The following is a 19,992-nucleotide window of genomic DNA, read 5'->3' on the forward strand; positions in this document are numbered from 1 at the left end:
CACAACAAACAGACTTGTGAGAAATGTTATATCTCATGGAATAAAAGGGACAGTCGCAACATGAATACAACATCGGCGTCATAATGGGCAGTAGAGAGTAATGATCAATGGATATTTTTTGAGCTGGAGGAGGTTTTGTAGTTGGATTCCCCAGGGGTCGGTATTGGGACCCTTGCTTTTCCTGATATATATTAATGATCTAGATCTGGGTATGCAGGGGACAATTTCAAAGTTTGCAGATGATACAAAACTTCAAAGTATTGTAAACTGTGAAGGGGACAGTGTAGTACTTCAAAAGGAAATAGATATGGTGGTGGAGTGAGTAGAAAGGTGACAGATGAAGTTTAATGTGGAGAGGTTTGAGGTGGTGCATTTTGGTAGGAAGAACATGGGGAGACATTATAAAAGAAAGGGTAAAATTCTTAAAGGGGGAAGAGCCAAGGGACTTGGGCTATATTTGCATAGATCATTGAAGGTAGCAGAACAGGTGGAGAGAGCAGTTAATAACGCATATTATATTCTGGGTTTTATTAATAGAGGCATAGAGTACAAGAGCAAGGATGTTATGCTGAACTTATACAGGACACTGGTTAGACCTCAGCTGGAGTATTGTGTACAGTTCTGCGTGCCTCACTATAGGAAGGATGTGAATGCAGGTTTACAAGAATGGTTCCCGGGATGAGAAATGTCAGCTGAGTATAGATGAGAGAGGTTGGGACTGTACTCCTTGGGACGCAGAAGGAGATTTGATAGAGATGATCAGAGTCAAAAGGGGGCTGGGCAGAGAAGATAGGGAGAAACTGTTCCAACTCTTAAAAGGAACAAAAATGAGAGGGCACCGATTTAAAGTGATTTGTAAAAGAAGTAAATGTGATGTGAGAAAATGTTTTCCACACAGCGAGTGATTTGGGTCTGGAATGCGTTGCCTAGACTTGTGGTGGCAGCAGGTACAACTGAGGCATTCAGGAGGGCATTAGATGATTACGTGAATAGAAACAATGTGCAGAGGTACAGGGAAAGTACCACTCGGCTTTGAATGGTTTAGTGGAGCGAGTGGTACAAACCTTAAATGCAGCCTTAAGAAGCAATTTCAGGATTGATGGAAACAAGGCTGCTTCATTTCTTGTTTAGCTACAGGACCACTCCACACGGGGAGATTGGGTATCCCCATAGACTTGCTGATGGGTCGGAAACTTCGGATCCGCCTTAGCATGATTTTTCCCGGTATAGGTATGAAAGTAGAACACGAGCAGGGGCAGCACGGGCTTTGCCCCCTTTGATGTTTGAGGCATTTTGTACCAGGTGACTCGGTGTTTGTTCGAAACTTCACCGACGACATTCTCCGGTGTTATCCTACGCTGAACAGGGCCTGTGTCCTACCAGGTGCAAGTCCAAAGTCTCACTATGAAAAAGTACCTTCAGTCCAGGAGACCACTTCTTCAGAAAGATCCTTGTCCTCGGAACATTCTTCTACAACTGCATCTGGTGCCTGATCAGGCCACAGTGCAGCCTCATCTTCAGAAATCTCTTCCAGAATCACATCTTCAGGCCTCCGCGGGATGCCAAGGGGGTCAAGATACCAAGATAACTCAGATTGTCAACTCGGCTCAGAGATGGAAACAGAGGCGATCTCCGATGGGCAACCCTTGGATCCACAGCCTCTGTGTCTGCAGCCACCGTGACTTTTGTGCCACAGGCGGTGTTCGCCCTTGAAATATACACCCCCTGACACCCAGCCAAACTTCAAGAGAGTCCGATGCCCTCCTTCACCAGGTCTTCAGAGGATTCTTCAGACTAAGGGGGAGAGGGATGTTATAAGCCGCATGGGTCTCACAGAATAGGGATGATTCACAACACTGTGAAGCTTGCAGAATATGAGTTCCCCTGATAAGGGAGCGGAGAACCTTAATACAGTTCATGTGTATATAAGCCTTGTGGGAGAAGGTAGTGCAGGAGTTAGCTAGAGACAGACAGAAGTATAGATAGTGCGAGGAAGAGCAGATCATAGATTATAACAGTATAAAGATTAGTTGTAGATGAGTGTAGTTTATATGTTAATAATCTACTGTGTATTACTTACGGGCAGCACGGTAGCATTGTGGATAGCACAATTGCTTCACAGCTCTAGGGTCCCAGGTTCGATTCCGGCTTGGGTCACTGTCTGTGCGGAGTTTGCACATCCTCCCCGTGTGTGCGTGGGTTTCCTCCGGGTGCTCCAGTTTCCTCCCACAGTCCAAAGATGTGCAGGTTAGGTGGATTGGCCATGATAAATTGCCCTTAGTGTCCAAAATTGCCCTTAATGTTTGGTGGGGTTACTGGGTTATGGGGATAGGGTGGAGGTATTGACCTTGGGTAGGGTGCTCTTTCTAAGAGCCGGTGCAGACTCGATGGGCCGAATGGCCTCCTTCTACACTGTAAATCCTATGATTCTATGATTTAGGAGTACATGTCAAATCCAAATTAGGAGTGTTAATACATTTCTAGCTTTGTTTAAGTTCAAGATATATTGTGGTCTTTGTGAACACTACGCCAATCATCCTGCATTTAGCAACACAAAAGAACACCACACACCTGACCTGCCTACCTAACCCCATTTGCCAGCACTTGACTCATAGCCTTGAAATTTATGACATGCCAAGTGCTCATCCAGGTACTTTTTAAAGGATGTGAGGCAACCCGCCTCTACTATCTTCCTAGTCAGTGCATTCCAGACTGTCACCACCCTTTGGGTAAAAAAGTATTTCCTCAAATCCCCCCTAAACCTCCCAACCCTCACCTTACTGGCCCGGAATAGTTAAATAAAATAAATTTGTTTTTCTCCACAACTCAGTGTGGACTCTTTTGCCCCTTACACAAGTAGGAATAGAATTTAATGGACTAGGAACAGGGATGAAAGTGTATAAGTGTGTGTGGGACATAGAATAGTGGGAATTGAAGAGATAGACATCATTGTGGGAGCAAGAACAAAGAACAAAGAACAAAGAAATGTACAGTACAGGAACAGGCCCTTCGGCCCTCCAAGCCCGTGCCGACCATACTGCCCGACTAAGCTACAATCTTCTACCCTTCCTGGGTCCGTATCCTTCTATTCCCATCCTATTCATATATTTGTCAAGATGCCCCTTAAATGTCCCTATCGTCCCTGCCTCCACTACCTCCTCCGGTAGTGAGTTCCAGGCACCCACTACCCTCTGCGTAAAAAACTTGCCTCGTACATCTACTCTAAACTTTGCCCCTCTCACCTTAAACCTATGCCCCCTAGTAATTGACCCCTCTACCCTGGGGAAAAGCCTCTGACTATCCACTCTGTCTATGCCCCTCATAATTTTGTATACCTCTATCAGGTCGCCCCTCAACCTCCTTCGTTCCAGTGAGAACAAACCGAGTTTATTCAATCGCTTCTCATAGCTTATGCCCTCCATACCAGGCAACATTCTGGTAAATCTCTTCTGCACCCTCTCTAAAGCCTCCACATCCTTCTGGTAGTGTGGCGACCAGAATTGAACACTATACTCCAAGTGTGGCCTAACTAAGGTTCTATACAGCTGCAACATGACTTGCCAATTCTTATACTCAATGCCCCGGCCAATGAAGGCAAGCATGCCGTATGCCTTCTTGACTACCTTCTCCACCTGTGTAGCCCCTTTCAGTGATCTGTGGACCTGTACTCCTAGATCTCTTTGACTTTCAATACTCTTGAGGGTTCTACCATTCACTGTATATTCCCTACCTGCATTAGCCCTTCCAAAATGCATTACCTCACATTTGTCCAGGTTAAACTCCATCTGCCATCTCTCCGCCCAAGTCTCCAGACAATCTAAATCCTGCTGTATCCTCAGACAGTCCTCATCGCTATCCGCAATTCCACCAACCTTTGTGTCGTCTGCAAACTTACTAATCAGACCAGTTACATTTTCCTCCAAATCATTTATATATACTACAAAGAGCAAAGGTCCCAGCACTGATCCCTGTGGAACACCACTGGTCACAGCCCTCCAATTAGAAAAGCATCCCTCCATTGCTACCCTCTGCCTTCTATGGCCTAGCCAGTTCTGTATCCACCTTGCCAGTTCACCCCTGATCCCGTGTGACTTCACCTTTTGTACTAGTCTACCATGAGGGACCTTGTCAAAGGCCTTACTGAAGTCCATATAGACAACATCTACTGCCCTACCTGCATCAATCATCTTAGTGACCTCCTCGAAAAACTCTATCAAGTTAGTGAGACACGACCTCCCCTTCACAAAACCGTGCTGCCTCTCACTAATACGTCCATTTGCTTCCAAATGGGAGTAGATCCTGTCTCGAAGAATTCTCTCCAGTAATTTCCCTACCACTGAAGTAAGGCTCACCGGCCTGTAGTTCCCGGGATTATCCTTGCTACCCTTCTTAAACAGAGGAACAACATTGGCTATTCTCCAGTCCTCCGGGACATCCCCTGAAGACAGCGAGGATCCAAAGATTTCTGTCAAGGCCTCAGCAATTTCCTCTCCAGCCTCCTTCAGTATTCTGGGGTAGATCCCATCCGGCCCTGGGGACTTATCTACCTTAATATTTTTTAAGACACCCAACACCTCGACTTTTTGGATCACAATGTGACCCAGGCTATCTACACCCCCTTCTCCAGACTCAACATCTACCAATTCCTTCTCTTTGGTGAATACTGATGCAAAGTATTCATTTAGTACCTCGCCCATTTCCTCTGGCTCCACACATAGATTCCCTTGCCTATCCTTCAGTGGGCCAACCCTTTCCCTGGCTACCCTCTTGCTTTTTATGTAAGTGTAAAAAGCCTTGGGATTTTCCTTAACCCTATTTGCCAATGACTTTTCATGACCCCTTCTAGCCCTCCTGACTCCCTGCTTAAGTTCCTTCCTACTTTCCTTATATGCCACACAGGCTTCGTCTGTTCCCAGCCTTTTAGCCCTGACAAATGCCTCCTTTTTCTTTTTGACGAGGCCTACAATATCATTCGTCATCCAAGGTTCCCGAAAATTGCCGTATTTATCTTTCTTCCTCACAGGAACATGCCTGTCCTGTATTCCTATCAACTGACACTTGAAAGCCTCCCACATGTCAGATGTTGATTTGCCCTCAAACATCCGCCCCCAATCTATGTTCTTCAGTTCCCGCCTAATATTGTTATAATTAGCCTTCCCCCAATTTAGCACATTCATCCTCGGACCACTCTTATCCTTGTCCACCAGTACTTTAAAACTTACTGAATTGTGGTCACTGTTACCGAAATGCTCCCCTACTGAAACATCTACCACCTGGCCGGGCTCATTCCCCAATACCAGGTCCAGTACCGCCTCTTCCCTAGTTGGACTGTTTACATATTGTTTTAAGAAGCCCTCCTGGATGCTCCTTACAAACTCTGCCCCGTCTAAGCCCCTGGCACTAAGTGAGTCCCAGTCAATATTGGGGAAGTTGAAGTCTCCCATCACCACAACCCTGTTGTTTTTACTCTTTTCCAAAATCTGTCTACCTATCTGCTCCTCTATCTCCCGCTGGCTGTTGGGAGGCCTGTAGTATACCCCCAACATTGTGACTGCACCCTTCTTATTCCTGATCTCTACCCATATAGCCTCACTGCCCTCTGAGGTGTCCTCTCGCTGTATAGCTGTGATACTCTCCTGAACAAGTAGCGCAACTCCGCCTCCCCTTTTACATCCCCCTCTATCCCGCCTGAAACATCTAAATCCTGGAACGTTTAGCTGCCAATCCTGCCCTTCCCTCAACCAGGTCTCTGTAATGGCAACAACATCATAGTTCCAAGTAGTAATCCAAGCTCTAAGTTCATCTGCCTTACCCGTAATGCTCCTTGCATTAAAACATATGCACTTCAGGCCACCAGACCCGCTGTGTTCAGCAACTTCTCCCCGTCTGCTCTGCCTCAGAGCCACACTGTCCCTATTCCCTAGTTCTCCCTCAACCCTCTCACCTTCTGACCTATTGCTCCCGTGTCCACCCCCCTGCCATACTAGTTTAAACCCTCCCGTGTGACACTAGCAAATCTCGCGGCCAGGATATTTATGCCTCTCCGGTTTAGATGCAACCCGTCCATCTTATACAGGTCACACCTGCCCCGGAAGAGCTCCCAGTGGTCCAGATAACAGAAACCCTCCCTCCTACACCAGCTGTTTAGCCACGTGTTTGTCTGCTCTATCTTCCTATTTCTAGCCTCACTGGCACGTGGCACAGGGAGTAATCCCGAGATTACAACCCTCGAGGTCCTGTCTTTTAACTTTCTGCCTAGCTCCCTGAACTCCTGCTGCAGGACCTCATGCCCCTTCCTGCCTATGTCGTTAGTACCAATATGTACAACGACCTCTACCTGTTTGCCCTCCCCCTTCAGGATTCCCTCTACCCGTTCGGAGACATCCTGGACCCTGGCACCAGGGAGGCAACATACCATCCTGGAGTCTCTTTCACGTCCACAGAAGCGCCTATCTGTTCCCCTGACTATAGAGTCCCCTATAACTATTACTCTTCTGCGCTTTGACCCTCCCTTCTGAACATCAGAGCCAGCCGTGGTGCCACTGCTCTGGCTGCTGCTGTTTTCCCCTGAGAGGCTATCCCCCCCGACAGTATCCAAAGGGGTATATCTGTTCGAGAGGGGGACAACCACAGGGGATTCCTGCACTGACTGCCTGCCCTTTCTGGTGGTCACCCATTTCTCTGCCTGCACCTTGGGTGTGACCACACTTACATAACTGCGATCTATGACGCTTTCCGCCACCTGCATGCTCCTAAGTGCATCCAATTGCTGCTCCAACCGAACCATGCGGTCTGTGAGGAGCTGCAGTTGGGTGCACTTTCTGCAGATGAAGCCATTCGGGACGCTGGAAGCCTCCCGGACCTGCCACATCTCACAGTCAGAGCACAGCACCCCTCTAACTGACATTGCGTCAATTAATTAAAATTAAAATGTGTCTTTTTTTTTAATATAAATACTTTTTTTTTAAATTACAAAGTTACTGTCAACTATCTGTTTCCTAGCACTAGATTTCTAATAGAAATGCGATAGCTAACTATAATATTCTCCGATCCCTGGCTTAGATATCCTCTAAATTATAATTAAGTTATTATGTTTAATTAGTTCCCAAATACTCAAAAAAATTTAGGTTAGAATCCCAACCAGCCACTCAGGTCACAGCTTTTCTGTGATGTCACTTCAGTTTCCCCCCGACACACACAATTTGAAAAAAAGGTATAAAAGTAAAAATCACTTGCTTACCTTCTGAGATGTTCTCAGGTTCTCTCGCTGACAGAGACTGCTCCTCCACCTCCAATCCTTGACCTGCACAATGCTAATAATATAATAATATAATATGGCACTTACCTTACACCAATGGGTCTTATTATTATGTTAGAGGAGGAGGGTGGGTGGGAGACACTACACGTGTAGTGTCTCGGGTTTCCTCTCCACCAGAATTTATTGGGGGGGGGGGGGACTTGCCAGAGGTCGAACTTCCGGTTCCCGCCGAAATCCAAAGGGCTGCTCCTGTAAAGGTAAGGTTTTTAAACTAACTACTCACCTCCCAGAAGGCCCCTGCGCACCGCTGCCGCCGAAATCCAAAGGGCTGCTCCTGTAAAGGTAAGGTTTTTAAACTCACTACTCACCTCCAAGAAGGCCCCTGCGCACCGCTGCCGCCGAAATCCAAAGGGCTGCTCCTGTAAAGGTAAGAGCTTTTAAACTAACTACAAGGAAATGTAGAAAGCAAATAAAGCAGAGGAAATAGAAAAGGCATAAACCTACATGAAAACTTGCAGCGTACTACTGTCAGAAATTTGAACACTTAAAATCATTGGACAAATTTAACATCCATCGTGAGATTTGATTGATTGATTGATTGATTTATTGTCACAGGTACCGAAGTACAGGGGAAAGTATATTTCAGCGGCCAAGGGGGATGTACACAGCATGTGTAGAAGTCAATATTTTCCTGCTTCTTTGACTGTGGCAAAGACTCAACAATAGATTGTTATGGTAAAATAACAAGGCTTTATTTACGAAACGACCGTATGCAGTTTTGGCTGAAAGTTGAGGTCGGAGAGCAGTTACTACCACTGCTGATTCCTACTCAAGCCTGCGCTTTTACAGAAAATCAGTTCAGTATTTATCAAGATTACGTGACTACGGCTTAGTCAGGAATTCGATCGGAAATAAAAACAGAAACAATGTCATAAACCTGCTGACCTGTTGATCTTCTTGGACTCTTTGTCTCATCCCTCATACCATTATCTTGTCCTTTGATAGAACATTAAAAGGTCAGAGGAGACTCATCCATTCCTTATCTTGTCTTATTCATACCACCCTGGGTTAACACGAGTTAGCCTTATCAGAAATTACAGAGGTCAGGCATTTTGGAATAGCTTGACCTTCTCTGATCTTATTCATGCTTTAGGTTATGCAAAGTCAGCCTTATTGGTCTTACAAAGGGGTCTGGTACATTGAAATGGCTCGGTCAGCTTTTCTTACATTGTACCAAATAGTTGACCAGTTTTCCCATCATGCCATTACTTAATTTGTACAACATCACATTCACTCCTTTTGTCATATCATGACAACTAGTTAAATAGGGAAATCCATGACTCGATTGAAAATGCATTTACTCAAGCAACCAAGCAATCCTATCCCTAGTAGCATTAGTAGTAGTAGAATGAAAGTCTTAAAGATCCAATCAAATAATCCGTGACCCAACCATCCTAGCCAACCCAGCGGGTTATAGTCATGAAATACATTGCCAATCTCTTGAATTTGATCAGCCTGTCTCTTAATGTGGTCGGCCAGGCTGCTGATATTTTCAGAGCCACCTGGAATATAAGTACAGCACTCCTGACCTACAATAGCACATGTTCCTCCCTGCGAGGCTAACAAATAATCCAAAGCCAGTCGATTTTGTAATGCCACGGTCCGGACAGCCACTAGCTCAGCTGAGACCTCAGCCAGTGCCTGTCCAGTTTCCCTGGCTTCTGCTGCCATTACGTTCGCCAGTTGTTCCAATGCTGAGGCCATGTGATCAGTTTGTTGGCTGCCTTACCCATTCCATACAATGGAAAGGCCATCATGAAGAACTGTTCCGTTTTAGTAATAGTCCTTTTGGCTCGCGTGGGGTAGTGCTTAAGGGTGGGTAGGTGACGCATTTGGGGTATGACATATCCCAGAAAGCAGGATCCTGTCCAATCAATAGGGAGCCACGAGTATGCTTTAGTGCCGCATATGAAAATGTTCCATTATAGGCCGTAAAATCATCAGCTAATGTCATCCAGGGGATTGGGGATGTCTGTCCCCATGAACTATTAGAGGTTATATTCCATACCCTGGACCAGTCACAGTTAAACATGCCCTTGCTGGATATGCCTGGTACCGGTCCTTGCCCGTCAACTGTAAGGTTGCACCTACTTTGCCCCATCGACTTTCCTTTCCCTGATTTATTAAAACATATAGAACCTTGAACATTATTCGAGTGGATGGTGAGGGAGGTTGGAGTCAAGGCATGATTATAAGCAGGTTGATTCCAAGCCGAAAATTTAGTCATGTCATAGCCAGCAGATCTCCATATTTCCATATCCCCCCTATCTCCCCTGATCCCTGTTTGATTTTGTCGTAAAATCCATTCAACTGTCTGCAATAGGAAAGGGGAGGGATTGGAGAGGTATTCCTTCCCTCAAATGGACGGGGATGTGGGTACAAACCCAACACTTGCTTACATTCAATTTTTCAGCATAAAGATATGACATATATAAATAGGTATTGGAAGGCAGGTCTCGTTTAGGTCGTTTTTTTTACTACCGAGTGGCCATTAAGGCTAAATAGTCCAGAGAGTCCAAAAATTATAATAAAGATCTTCATCCTGTGTTCTCGTCTGGGTTGGAGACTATCTTCTTGCAATTGGATAGATGTATCCAACTTGAACGTCCTTCAAGCTTGACAGAAGTCGGTGTAGTCAGTAGTACTAGGAAAGGTCCGCTCCAACGTTGTCCTAGTTTCTTTCTGTCCCAGTTCTTTACCAATATGTAGTCTCCGGGTTTGATCACTGGATATCGAAGGATGGCTGTCCCTGCTGTCACTGGGAGATGTGCCTGTTTTACCTGTAAGTGGAGAAACTTCAGAGAAAGTGTTAATTGCTTCAAATAGTTCTGCATCTGTTCCCCCATCACATGGAGGTCTACTCCCTCCAGGGGTTTTTCATGGGCATCCCAGGGAGTCCTCATTGGCCGACCATAGACTATCTCTGCAGCTGACAGTCTGGTCCGCGAATGTGGAGTCACCCGCATGTGAAACAGTGCCAAGGGTAATACCTTTAGCCAATTTAACCCAGTTTCTTCAGTCAATTTAGATAATTTTTCTTTTAAAGTCCCGTTGGCTCTTTCCGCAATTCCTGCTGCCTGCGGGTATACGCGCAGTGCAGTTTCTGTTTCATTTCGAGTGCTTCGCACAATTCAGTATTGATCCAAGCCACAAAATGTGGCCCATTGTCTGAGCTCACCATTTTGGGTACCCCAAAATGAGGAATAACTTCTGTTAACAATAACTTCACCACCGTTTGTGCAGTACAATTCGTGGTGGGGAAGGCTTCAATCCATTTACTAAACACATCGATTATTACTAAACAATATTTATAGCACTGTACTTTTGGTAATTCAATAAAATCAAGCTGTATACAGACAAAAGGGCCATCTGGCAAGGGAGTGGTTCCTGGAGGGCATTTGATGCCTTTACCCTTATATGTCTCATGCAAATGAGGCATCGATCCAGCCACGTTTGCGCTGCTGCATTCAAATCTGGGTGCCACCAAGTTTTCAGGGGTAGCTGTACCATTCCCTCCTTGCCAAGATGGGTACAAGAATGCAAATAATCAATAAGTACCGGCAATAAAGAATTCGGAATACAAACTTGACCAGCTGGATTAAGCCAGAGGTCCCGTGTCAAGGAGTGTGAACACCCCATTGACTTCCATAGTGCGTGCTCAGAATCCGAGGAGTCCCTCTGTAAATTTTGAACCTCAGTTATCTCTGGCATGCCCTTCGTTCCTAATGCAGGTACCTGATTTAGAACCTAATTAGCCCCACTGGGAACAATAAAAGAGGCTGATGTAGCCGCAGCCTTAGCAGCTGAATCAGCACGGGCATTCCCTAATTGAACAGGAGTGTGTCCCTTTGTGTGCGCAGCCAATTGATAAGGAAGCTGAATAGCCTCGAGGAGATTGTTAACCCAAAGAGCGTTTTGAATGGGATCTCCCGCAGAGGTGAGAAAGCCTCGTTGATGCCAGAGGCGGCCAAAATCGTGGGTCACGCCAAAGGCATACCTAGAATCGGTGTAAACGTTTGCACTTTTATCTGCGGCCAAAATACATGCTCGAGTAAGGGCGAATAACTCGGCTTTTTGTGCAGAGACAGGGGTCTGGAAGGCTGCTGCTTCCCGAACGTCAGTGTCTGTAACAATGGCATATCCCGACTGTGGGATACCAGTGAGAGAAATGGAGGAACTGCCATCAACATAAAAAATGAGATCTGGATTTTCAATAGGCCGATCCGTTAAATCTGGGTGAGGCGCGGTGAGGAAGTGATTTCGAAGCAAACAATCATGCAGTGGGTCAGCAAGGTTATCGAGGGGCTGCTCGAGGAACACAGCAGGATTTAAGGTTGAACTGTAATGAAAAGAGAGGTAGGGGTTCTGCAATAGTGAAACCTCATAACGGCTCAAGCGAGCTTGAGTCAGATGCTGGGTTTGCTGAGACTTTAGGATAGCCACAATAGAGTGCGAGGTATGCACTTGTACTGGCCGGTGAAGGGTCAGATTAGAGGCCGCCTGTGCTAACAAATGGACAGCGGTAAGAATTTGTGTGCAGAGAGGTAGACCGCAAGCTACAGGATCCAATTTAGTAGAATAGTAGGCGACCGGGCGATCCCAGTCACCGTGCTCTTGTGTCAGAACACCAGTGGCACATTCATCAAGAACATTAACGTACAACTGAAAGGGTCTGTCATACATAGGTCGTCCTAGCGCTGGGCCGGTAGCCAGGGCGTTTTTGAGAGTAACAAAAGATTGCTTTGCTAAATCAGGTAGTGCAAACTTAAGAGGAGCATTTTGAGAGGAGTACAGAGTTAATTCTTTAGTATGGACAGTAACATTCGGAATCCATTGTCTGCAAAAGTTCACCACTCCTAAAAAAGCTCTCACCTGCTTGGGCGATGTAGGAAATGGGGTCTGCAATATAGGATTAATACATTCCTGAGTAAGGGAGCGATCAGTTGCACTTATTAGGACCACCCAAAAATTTGACCTGCCGTTGGCCTTTATGAACTTTAGCGAGCGGGATCACATATCCCCATGAATGGAGACGGATGAGCAGGTAAACGGTGTCACGCTGGTTAGCAACAAAATCAGGGCTGGCAAGGAGTAAATCATCAACATATTGGATGATGGTGGACCCACCAGGAGGTGCTAATGTAGCTAACTGGGAGTGCAGTGCCTGTGAGAAAAGAGTCGGAGAATGAATGAAGCCCTGTGGGAGCCTAGTCCAAGTGTACTGGTTGCCTTAAATGTAAAGGCAAACAAATACTGTGATTCAGGGGCGAGGGGTATCGCAAAAAAGGCATGTTGTAAATCCACAAGGGTAAAAGCAGTCGCTTCCAGTGGAACATTGCTAAGGATTGTAGCCGGGTTTGGGACAATAGGATGTAAGGGTTCCACGATCTCATTAATACGTCGGAGGTCTTGGACCAAACGCCATTCGGATGGTTTTCCTATCTTAGGAACTGGAAGAATCGGGGTGTTACAGGGCGATTGGCCTGGTATCAAAATTTCCTGTTGAAGGAAAGATTGAAGAGTCTTTCACCAAGACTCCTTCTTCAGCCTCGGGGCGTAAAGGGTACTGTGAAATGGAGGGCAAGGACATCTCAGGTTTGACTTTAATAACAACGGGAGGTACATTAGTGAGACCAACCTCGTGTTTGGAAGCGGCCCATAAATCCGCGGGGACTCCCGAAGTCGGAGACTGGACTGCTCGATGGTGGTCCAATGGGTATCAGTGGCAGCAGGATTCTAAGGGGGAGGCTGAACTTGGGACAGTGGCAAAGAAGAAGCGGGTAGCGTTGGATAAAGGGAGGGTCTATGGGTCGATTCCTCCTCTTCCTCCGTATCGCCTGAATAGGGAAACATCGGCATGCCAGGGCAACTGGGAGGATCCACCTTTTGTTTAATCTGATGGGCTAGCCTTACCTGTCTATTGCTTGGAGGTTTCTTATTGCTTTAAAGTTTCCCAATTCTTTGATTTCCCGTCCACACACTCATCAATCCCTTTTCTACGGGCGTTATCCCTCCAACTCATTAATAGTGATTGTTCGTGGTACCCAGTCGACTCTTTTTTCCATTCTGAAATTAAAGTTTTCCATTTGGAACCTGCATTTTTTGACCAAATAGTTTTTTCAGCCGCAGTGCAATTTTCCAAGTTCCATGTGCCACCTAGTGGCCAAATATCTTTACCCAATTTAATGTTCAGTGCAGCAGATAATCTTCGGAAATTACGTTCTTGAGAAGGGGTCTCAGAACACATAAAAAGCAAAAAATTGCCCCCTGTTTTTTCTAAACTCTGTCCCATAACGTCAGTATGGGTTTTGCCCCTGGCAAAAAATGTGAAAACATTTCCTGGTACCAAAATCAAATCACAGGGTCCCTGACCCAAACTTAAGCCTGTTATAAACCTGATCCAGATTGAAAACGAGATCAAGAGGTCCCAGACCTGAGGCTAACCACAATCGGGTCCCTGACCCTAAACACTCTACTCACAGTCCAATTTAGATTCTTGTACTGTCACCTGTTAGTTTCCTCCGTCAGGGATGAGGGGTCGAACCACTGATCCGAAAGAGAGAGAGAGGCCAAGGTGAACCTTACCTTGTGCTGGCATCCGTCTCTTCCCTCCGGGTCGTGGCTCGATCACTTCTTCAGTCCCCCAAGGAATTCACTCAGGGTATTGGTATCTGCTCGCTTGCGCCAAATGTAGAAGTCAATATTTTCCTGCTTCTTTGACTGTGGCAAAGACTCAACAATAGATTATTATGGCAAAATAACAAGGCTTTATTTATGAAACGACCGCATGCAGTTTTGGCTGAAACTTGAGGTCGGAGAGCAGTTACTACCACTGCTAATTCCTACTCAAGTCTGCGCTTTTACAGAAAATCAGTTCTGTATTTATACATTATCATTATCAAGATTGCTTGACTACAGCTTAGTCAGGAATTCGATCGGAAATAAAAACGGAAGCAATGTCATAAACTGCTGACCTGTTGATCTTCTCGGACTCTTTGTCTCATCCCTCATACGATTATCTTGTACTTTGATAGAACATTAAAAGGTCGGAGGAGACTCATCCATTCCTTATCTTGTCTTATTCATACCGCCCTGGGTTATGACGAGTTAGCCTTATCAGAAATTACAGAGGTCAGGCATTTTGGAATAGCTTGACCTTCTCTGATCTTATTCATGCTTTAGGTTATGCGGAGTCAGCCTTAATGGTCTTACAAAGGGGTCTGGTACATTGAAATGGCTCGGTCAGCTTTTCTTACATTGAACCGAATAGTTGATCAGTTTTCCCATCATGCCATTACTTAATTTGTACAACATCACACATGTACACAGTAGACAAAAAGAATAATCGGCAAAGTACATCGACAAAGATTCATTTCAATGGTTATAGATATGCATTGATCTGATACATTTATATTTATGTTCAGTTTCAGCAGTAAAGAAGAGAGATATCGTCTTCCTAATCGATGGCTCTCCTGGAATGGGAAGATCATTTCTTCAGATCCGTAATTTTCTGAATAAAGTAATCCAGGAGCTCGATATTGGACCCGATAAAGATCAAGTTGCTGTGGTACAATACAGTTCAAACCCAAGACTTGAATTTGGCCTCAATACTCATTCAACTATAGATGAGGTTTTAAATGCATTGAGAAAACTGAGATTGAAAACAGGAAGGCCCCTCAACACTGGTGCGGCACTGGACTTTGTCACAAGGAATGTCTTCACTCCATCTGCAGGGAGCAGGAGCGATGCTGGAGCTTCACAAATCCTGGTGCTGATCACTGCTGGGAAATCCAGAGATGATGTTGGACGAGCAGCGGACGCAGTGAAACAGGCTGGTATAGTGCCCATTGCCATCGGAGCCAAGAGTGCCGACACTTCGGAGCTACGACAGATCGTGTCAAATCCTGATTCTGTTCTGAAACTGAAAGACTTCCAGGAATTGCAAACTATTCATCAAGAACTACTATCGAAAGTTAGAGCAGTGTCTGTGCTTGAAGAACCAATTCCTCCTACTGAAGGTAAAGTAGTTTGACAAACTATGATTGATTTGGATTACTCAATGTTATGTAAGAGAAAATGAAAGAAAATTTTTGATATTGTAAGAGTGGCCTCACCAAGACTGAGGTTGAACAATCATGGGCGGAATTCTGCGGAAACCTGCGGGGCGGGCAACTCTGGTGCGAAGGAGTGGCGTGAACTACACCAGCGTCGGGCCGCCCCGAAGGTGCGGAATCCTCCGCACCTTCAGGGGCAAGGCCGGCGCTGGAGTGGTTTGCGCCGCGCCGGCCAGCGCGGAAGGGGCTTGGCGCCACGCCAACCGGTGCGTCTTCCCAGCGCATGCGCAGGGGGGGGTTCATCTCCGCATCGGCCATCGCGGACTGTTACAGCGGCTGGCGCGGAAGAATAAAGTGCCCCCACGGCACAGGCCCACCCGCGGATTGGTGGGCCCCGATCACGGGCCAGGCCACTGTGGGGCACCTCCCGGGGCCAGATCCCCCCGAGGACCCCGGTGGCCGCCCGCGCAGCCAGATCCCGCCGGCAAATACCTGTTGTAATTTACGCCGACGGGACTGGTCGAAAACAGGCGGCCACTTGGCCCATCGCGGGCCGGAGAATCGCCGGGGGGCCGCCGAACGCGCGGCGCGATTCCCGCCCCCGCCAAAACTCCGGCGCCGGAGAATTTGGCAGCTGGCAGGGACGGGATTCACGCCGCCCCCCCCTGCCGATTCTCTGACATTTTTGCAAAAGCTATTTCACTGATTGAATTCTAAAGATATACTCCCTAACCTATGTCAGCACAACACAATATCCCCCTTACATGGTACAATTTAACTGATTCTGATAGGAATGAGTGCCATGGACAAATGTAACCTCCGCCTGTTAAAACAGAGGGATGAAATGTCGGCTGGGATTTTCTGCCCCCTGGTGGCATATTTACCAGCGACAGAGGCAACCTCCATTGGCTGGTGCTCGGATAGAAACATAGAAAATAGAAGCAGGAGGAGGTCATTTGGCCATTCGAGCCTGCTCAACCATTCATTATGATCACTGCAGATCATCCAACTCAGTAGCCTGATCCTGCCTTCCCCCCATATCCTTTGATCCCCTTCGACTCCGACTGCTTCTTGAAAACATACAGGGTGCAATTCAGCGGCCTCATTGCACTTGACTTGGTGTCAGGACAAGGCGCTGAATCTCACGAGAGGCCTTCATCGAGCTTTGCAATGCTCAAAACGTCTCGCGAGATTCCATTGAATCTTGTGGCGCATCAAAATCTGGTCCTGCTCTCGCTGAAGTGGGGAGGGGGGTACCTGAAACTGCAGTGCGGGCGAAGATGGGGGTTGAAGGATTGGTGCTGTCTTTAAAAATGGTGCCTCGATTCATGAGTATTCTTCCTGAACGAATGACTTAAAGAGTGGCCTTGACAGGGAGTTCTTCGCTGAGGCCAATACAAAGGGCAAATTGCCGTTGGACTGCAGGATCTTTCTCGCTGCTGCAGTGCTAAGAAACACCGCTAAACACGCCATTCAGAAAACTATAACTTGAGTCCGCTGAATTGCACCCAGTGTTTGACCTCAATTGCTTTCTGTGATAACGAATTCCACAGGCCGACGACCACTCTGGGTGAAGAAATTCCTCCTCATCTCAGTCCTAAACCGTCTACCCCGTATCCTCAAACTGTGATCCCTGATTCTGGCACCCTCCAACATCGGGAACATCTGCTTGCGGCACCGACTATTTGGGTGTAATACTAGTCACATACTCCGGACATGGCCACAAAATCGGAGAATCCAGCCCTTAGTCTCAGAAATAGAGAATAGTTCCACAGTTTTTTTAATAATAATTTTTATCACATTCCGGTGCCTGTTCGGGTTAACTGAGGGAGAATTCAGAATGTCCAAATTACCTAACAAGCACGGGCTGGATTCTCCATAGCCCCGTGCCAAAATCGCATTTGGTTGGTGTGGGGGCAGAGAATCCATTTTCACGGCGAAATCGGGCCCGACACCGGTCCGGCAATTCTCCGGGACCTGAGAATCGGCATGTTCGCAGAGTACTCCGCGCAGCTGGGGGGCCATTGCCAGGGACCCGCCCAGCGATCCTCCACTCCCAACCGGCCGAGTTCCCAACGGCGTGGTTCAAACCACCTATAGCCATTCAGGAATCTCGAGTGGCGGTTGCGGACTCAGTCCGCGGCCACCCTGATGGGGGGCGGGGGGGGGAATCGGGCACCGGGAGGGGTGCCTTATGGGCGGCCGGGGGACAGATCAGGCCGGTCGGATCTTCGGGCACGTGGCCGATCGGGGGGGCCTACATTCTTCAGCTCCCTCCGCGGTCTGAGTCCGCCATGGCGCTCGGTGCAGCAGCAGGACACCACCACCGTGTGCATGCGCAGACTTGAACCAGACGTGCAGGGACCAGAATCCGCAGCTAAAGCTGCGAGAATCACTCTGGTCCCTGCTAGCCCCCTGAAGGTGAGTGAACCGGCTGATTGTTTTTTATCGGAAACACGGGAGTGAAACGCCAGCCTTTTTGCACCTGCATGGGGACATAGTCCTGTTTTGGGAGAATCCAGCCCCATGTCTTTCGGGACTTGTGGAAGGAAACTGGAGCACCCAGAGGAAACCCACACATGCACGGGGAGAACGTGCAGACTCCGCACAGACAGTGACCCAAGCACGGAATCAAACCTGGGCCCCTGGCGCAGTGAAGCAGCAGTGTTAACCCATTGTGCTATATTGCCACCAAAACATCAGTTATTAAAGCCCCAATTGTTGTAGAATTGAGGAAATGTTGTAAAATCTGATTACATTGGTTTACCAGGTATTATTTAATTGCTGACCTGATGTGCATTTCGTTTTCCAGTTCTACCAATGGAAATGAGTGAGAGAGACATCGTGTTCCTTATTGATGGATCAGACAATGTTGGAGACGCAAATTTACCTTTTGTCCGTGATTTTATGACAAGAATAATTCAGAACATGGCCATTGGAAGTGACAAGGTGCGAGTAGGTCTGGCACAGTACAGCGATGACACCGAGGCTGAGTTCTATCTGAAAACTTATTCATCAGAAGCTGAACTTCTGTCTCATATCAGAAGTCTCAGACTGATCGGGGGATCAACGGCTAACACTGGTTCAGCGTTGGACTTTGCCATTAAATATTATTTTACTAGTTCTGCGGGAAGTCGAATAAAAGAAAATGTTCCTCAGTTTTTGGTGCTTGTTACTGGGGGAAGATCCAGTGATGATGTGGAAGCACCGGCAGATGCACTGAAGCGAGCTGCAGTAATGACCTTCGCTGTTGGAGTCAAACATATGGACCCAGCTCAGCTGGAAGAGATTGCAATTGACCCAAGTTTGATCTTCAGTGTAAAGGAATTCCACTCTCTGTCTGATATACACAATCAGATGATAATACCATTGACAACGCTGACCGTTCCAACAGTAATTATTGAAGAACCAACAATAAAACCTGAAGAGGAACCTGTTGCTCCTACAGAAGGTATCGTAATTTAGCTTAATGTCTTTTCGGTTATTCCTAAAATCCAAATCAGTTTAGTACATTTATAAATAATTTTTTGCACACTTGTGACATTATTCCCAGCCCTGTGAAAAATCTCATACATGACTGGAAATGTAGGGTTCAGTTGCGGTGTGGGTTCAGCGATTTGTCCCTGACTTTGGGACATCGCAGTGCTCCTTGTCATATTGCATTACAGAATCCACATTCCTGTGCTGCTCTTCTTGATGGGCTGAATGGCCTCCTTCTGCACTGGAGTAATTCTATTATTCTATGATACTCCAGGACCCTTCACAATAACTCACAGATCCTCTTTAACAACCCACCTGAGAATATAGGGACAGATTTCAAAGCTGTGCAGGCTCGGTGGATTGACCATGATTAATCTGGGGGTCCTGGGGAATAGGGCAAGAAGTGGGCCTAGGTAGGGTGCTCTTGCAGAGGGTCGGCGCAGACTGGTTAGGCCGAATGGCCTCCTTCTGTACTGTAGGGTTTCTTCTTTGGATTTTGCAGAATCAATTAATTGTTACAGCGCAGAAGGAGGCCATTTGTCCCATCTGGTCTGTATATTATGATATCGTGTCCCTGGTACAGAGTTTGAAATACTGCTTCATCAGTCTGCATGTCTGTCACGCTGATTAGTAATTTGTGTAAAGGATATTGTTATGGGCGAGGCGTTTTCAGAACCCCAAAACGTATCATGGAGTTCAACCAACCTCTCCCTTTAATGGATTTGTTGCTTTTCCTAGCACACGGCGTGTTCCATAGGTGTGGGATTACAATTATGGACACGTGGGTTTTTAAACAGAAAACAATGTATGTTCCATGAACTCAACTTAACATCTTAAATAAACATTGGATCTCTTAACATCCCTTACTTCAAAGATAACTCAGAAAATATTGCAACAGTAAATAATTCCTTAAAATGTTCCTTCAAACTTCCAAGAGACTTAACACCTTTAAACAAAATCACATCAGGTTAAAGGCTTCACTATTATAAGTTTACATCACCCAAATGACCCAGAGATAGTCTTTCATGGCAGAGATCCAGCTCACTGCAAAGCACAGACACACACCCAGCTCTTTTCCTCCAAACTGCAAAACTAAACTGCAAAATGGCTGACCTGAGCTCAGCTCCTCGCACTCTCTGA

The 19,992-nt window shown here is 46.6% G+C and overlaps 1 protein-coding gene and 1 long non-coding RNA gene across 3 annotated transcripts in view; one reads left to right on the plus strand and one right to left on the minus strand.

Moving 5' to 3' along the window:
- LOC140393912 (uncharacterized) overlaps nt 1-19,992 on the plus strand; it is a 428,933-nt gene that overhangs the window by 184,018 nt on the left and 224,923 nt on the right. For both annotated transcript variants that reach the window (XM_072480540.1, XM_072480549.1), the window contains exons 7-8: nt 14,743-15,336; nt 18,185-18,823. In XM_072480540.1, the coding sequence (XP_072336641.1) occupies nt 14,743-15,336; nt 18,185-18,823 (1,233 nt within the window). The remainder of the gene's footprint in view (nt 1-14,742; nt 15,337-18,184; nt 18,824-19,992) is intronic.
- Nucleotides 7,986-14,756, minus strand: LOC140393917 (uncharacterized). The gene is made up of 2 exons (XR_011935771.1): nt 13,232-14,756; nt 7,986-10,098 (listed from the first exon to the last, which is right to left on the minus strand). It is a non-coding gene; the product is annotated as an uncharacterized lncRNA (long non-coding RNA).

This window comes from Scyliorhinus torazame, chromosome 2, assembly GCF_047496885.1.
Source record: "Scyliorhinus torazame isolate Kashiwa2021f chromosome 2, sScyTor2.1, whole genome shotgun sequence".
In the NCBI taxonomy this organism is placed as follows: Eukaryota; Metazoa; Chordata; class Chondrichthyes; order Carcharhiniformes; family Scyliorhinidae; genus Scyliorhinus; species Scyliorhinus torazame.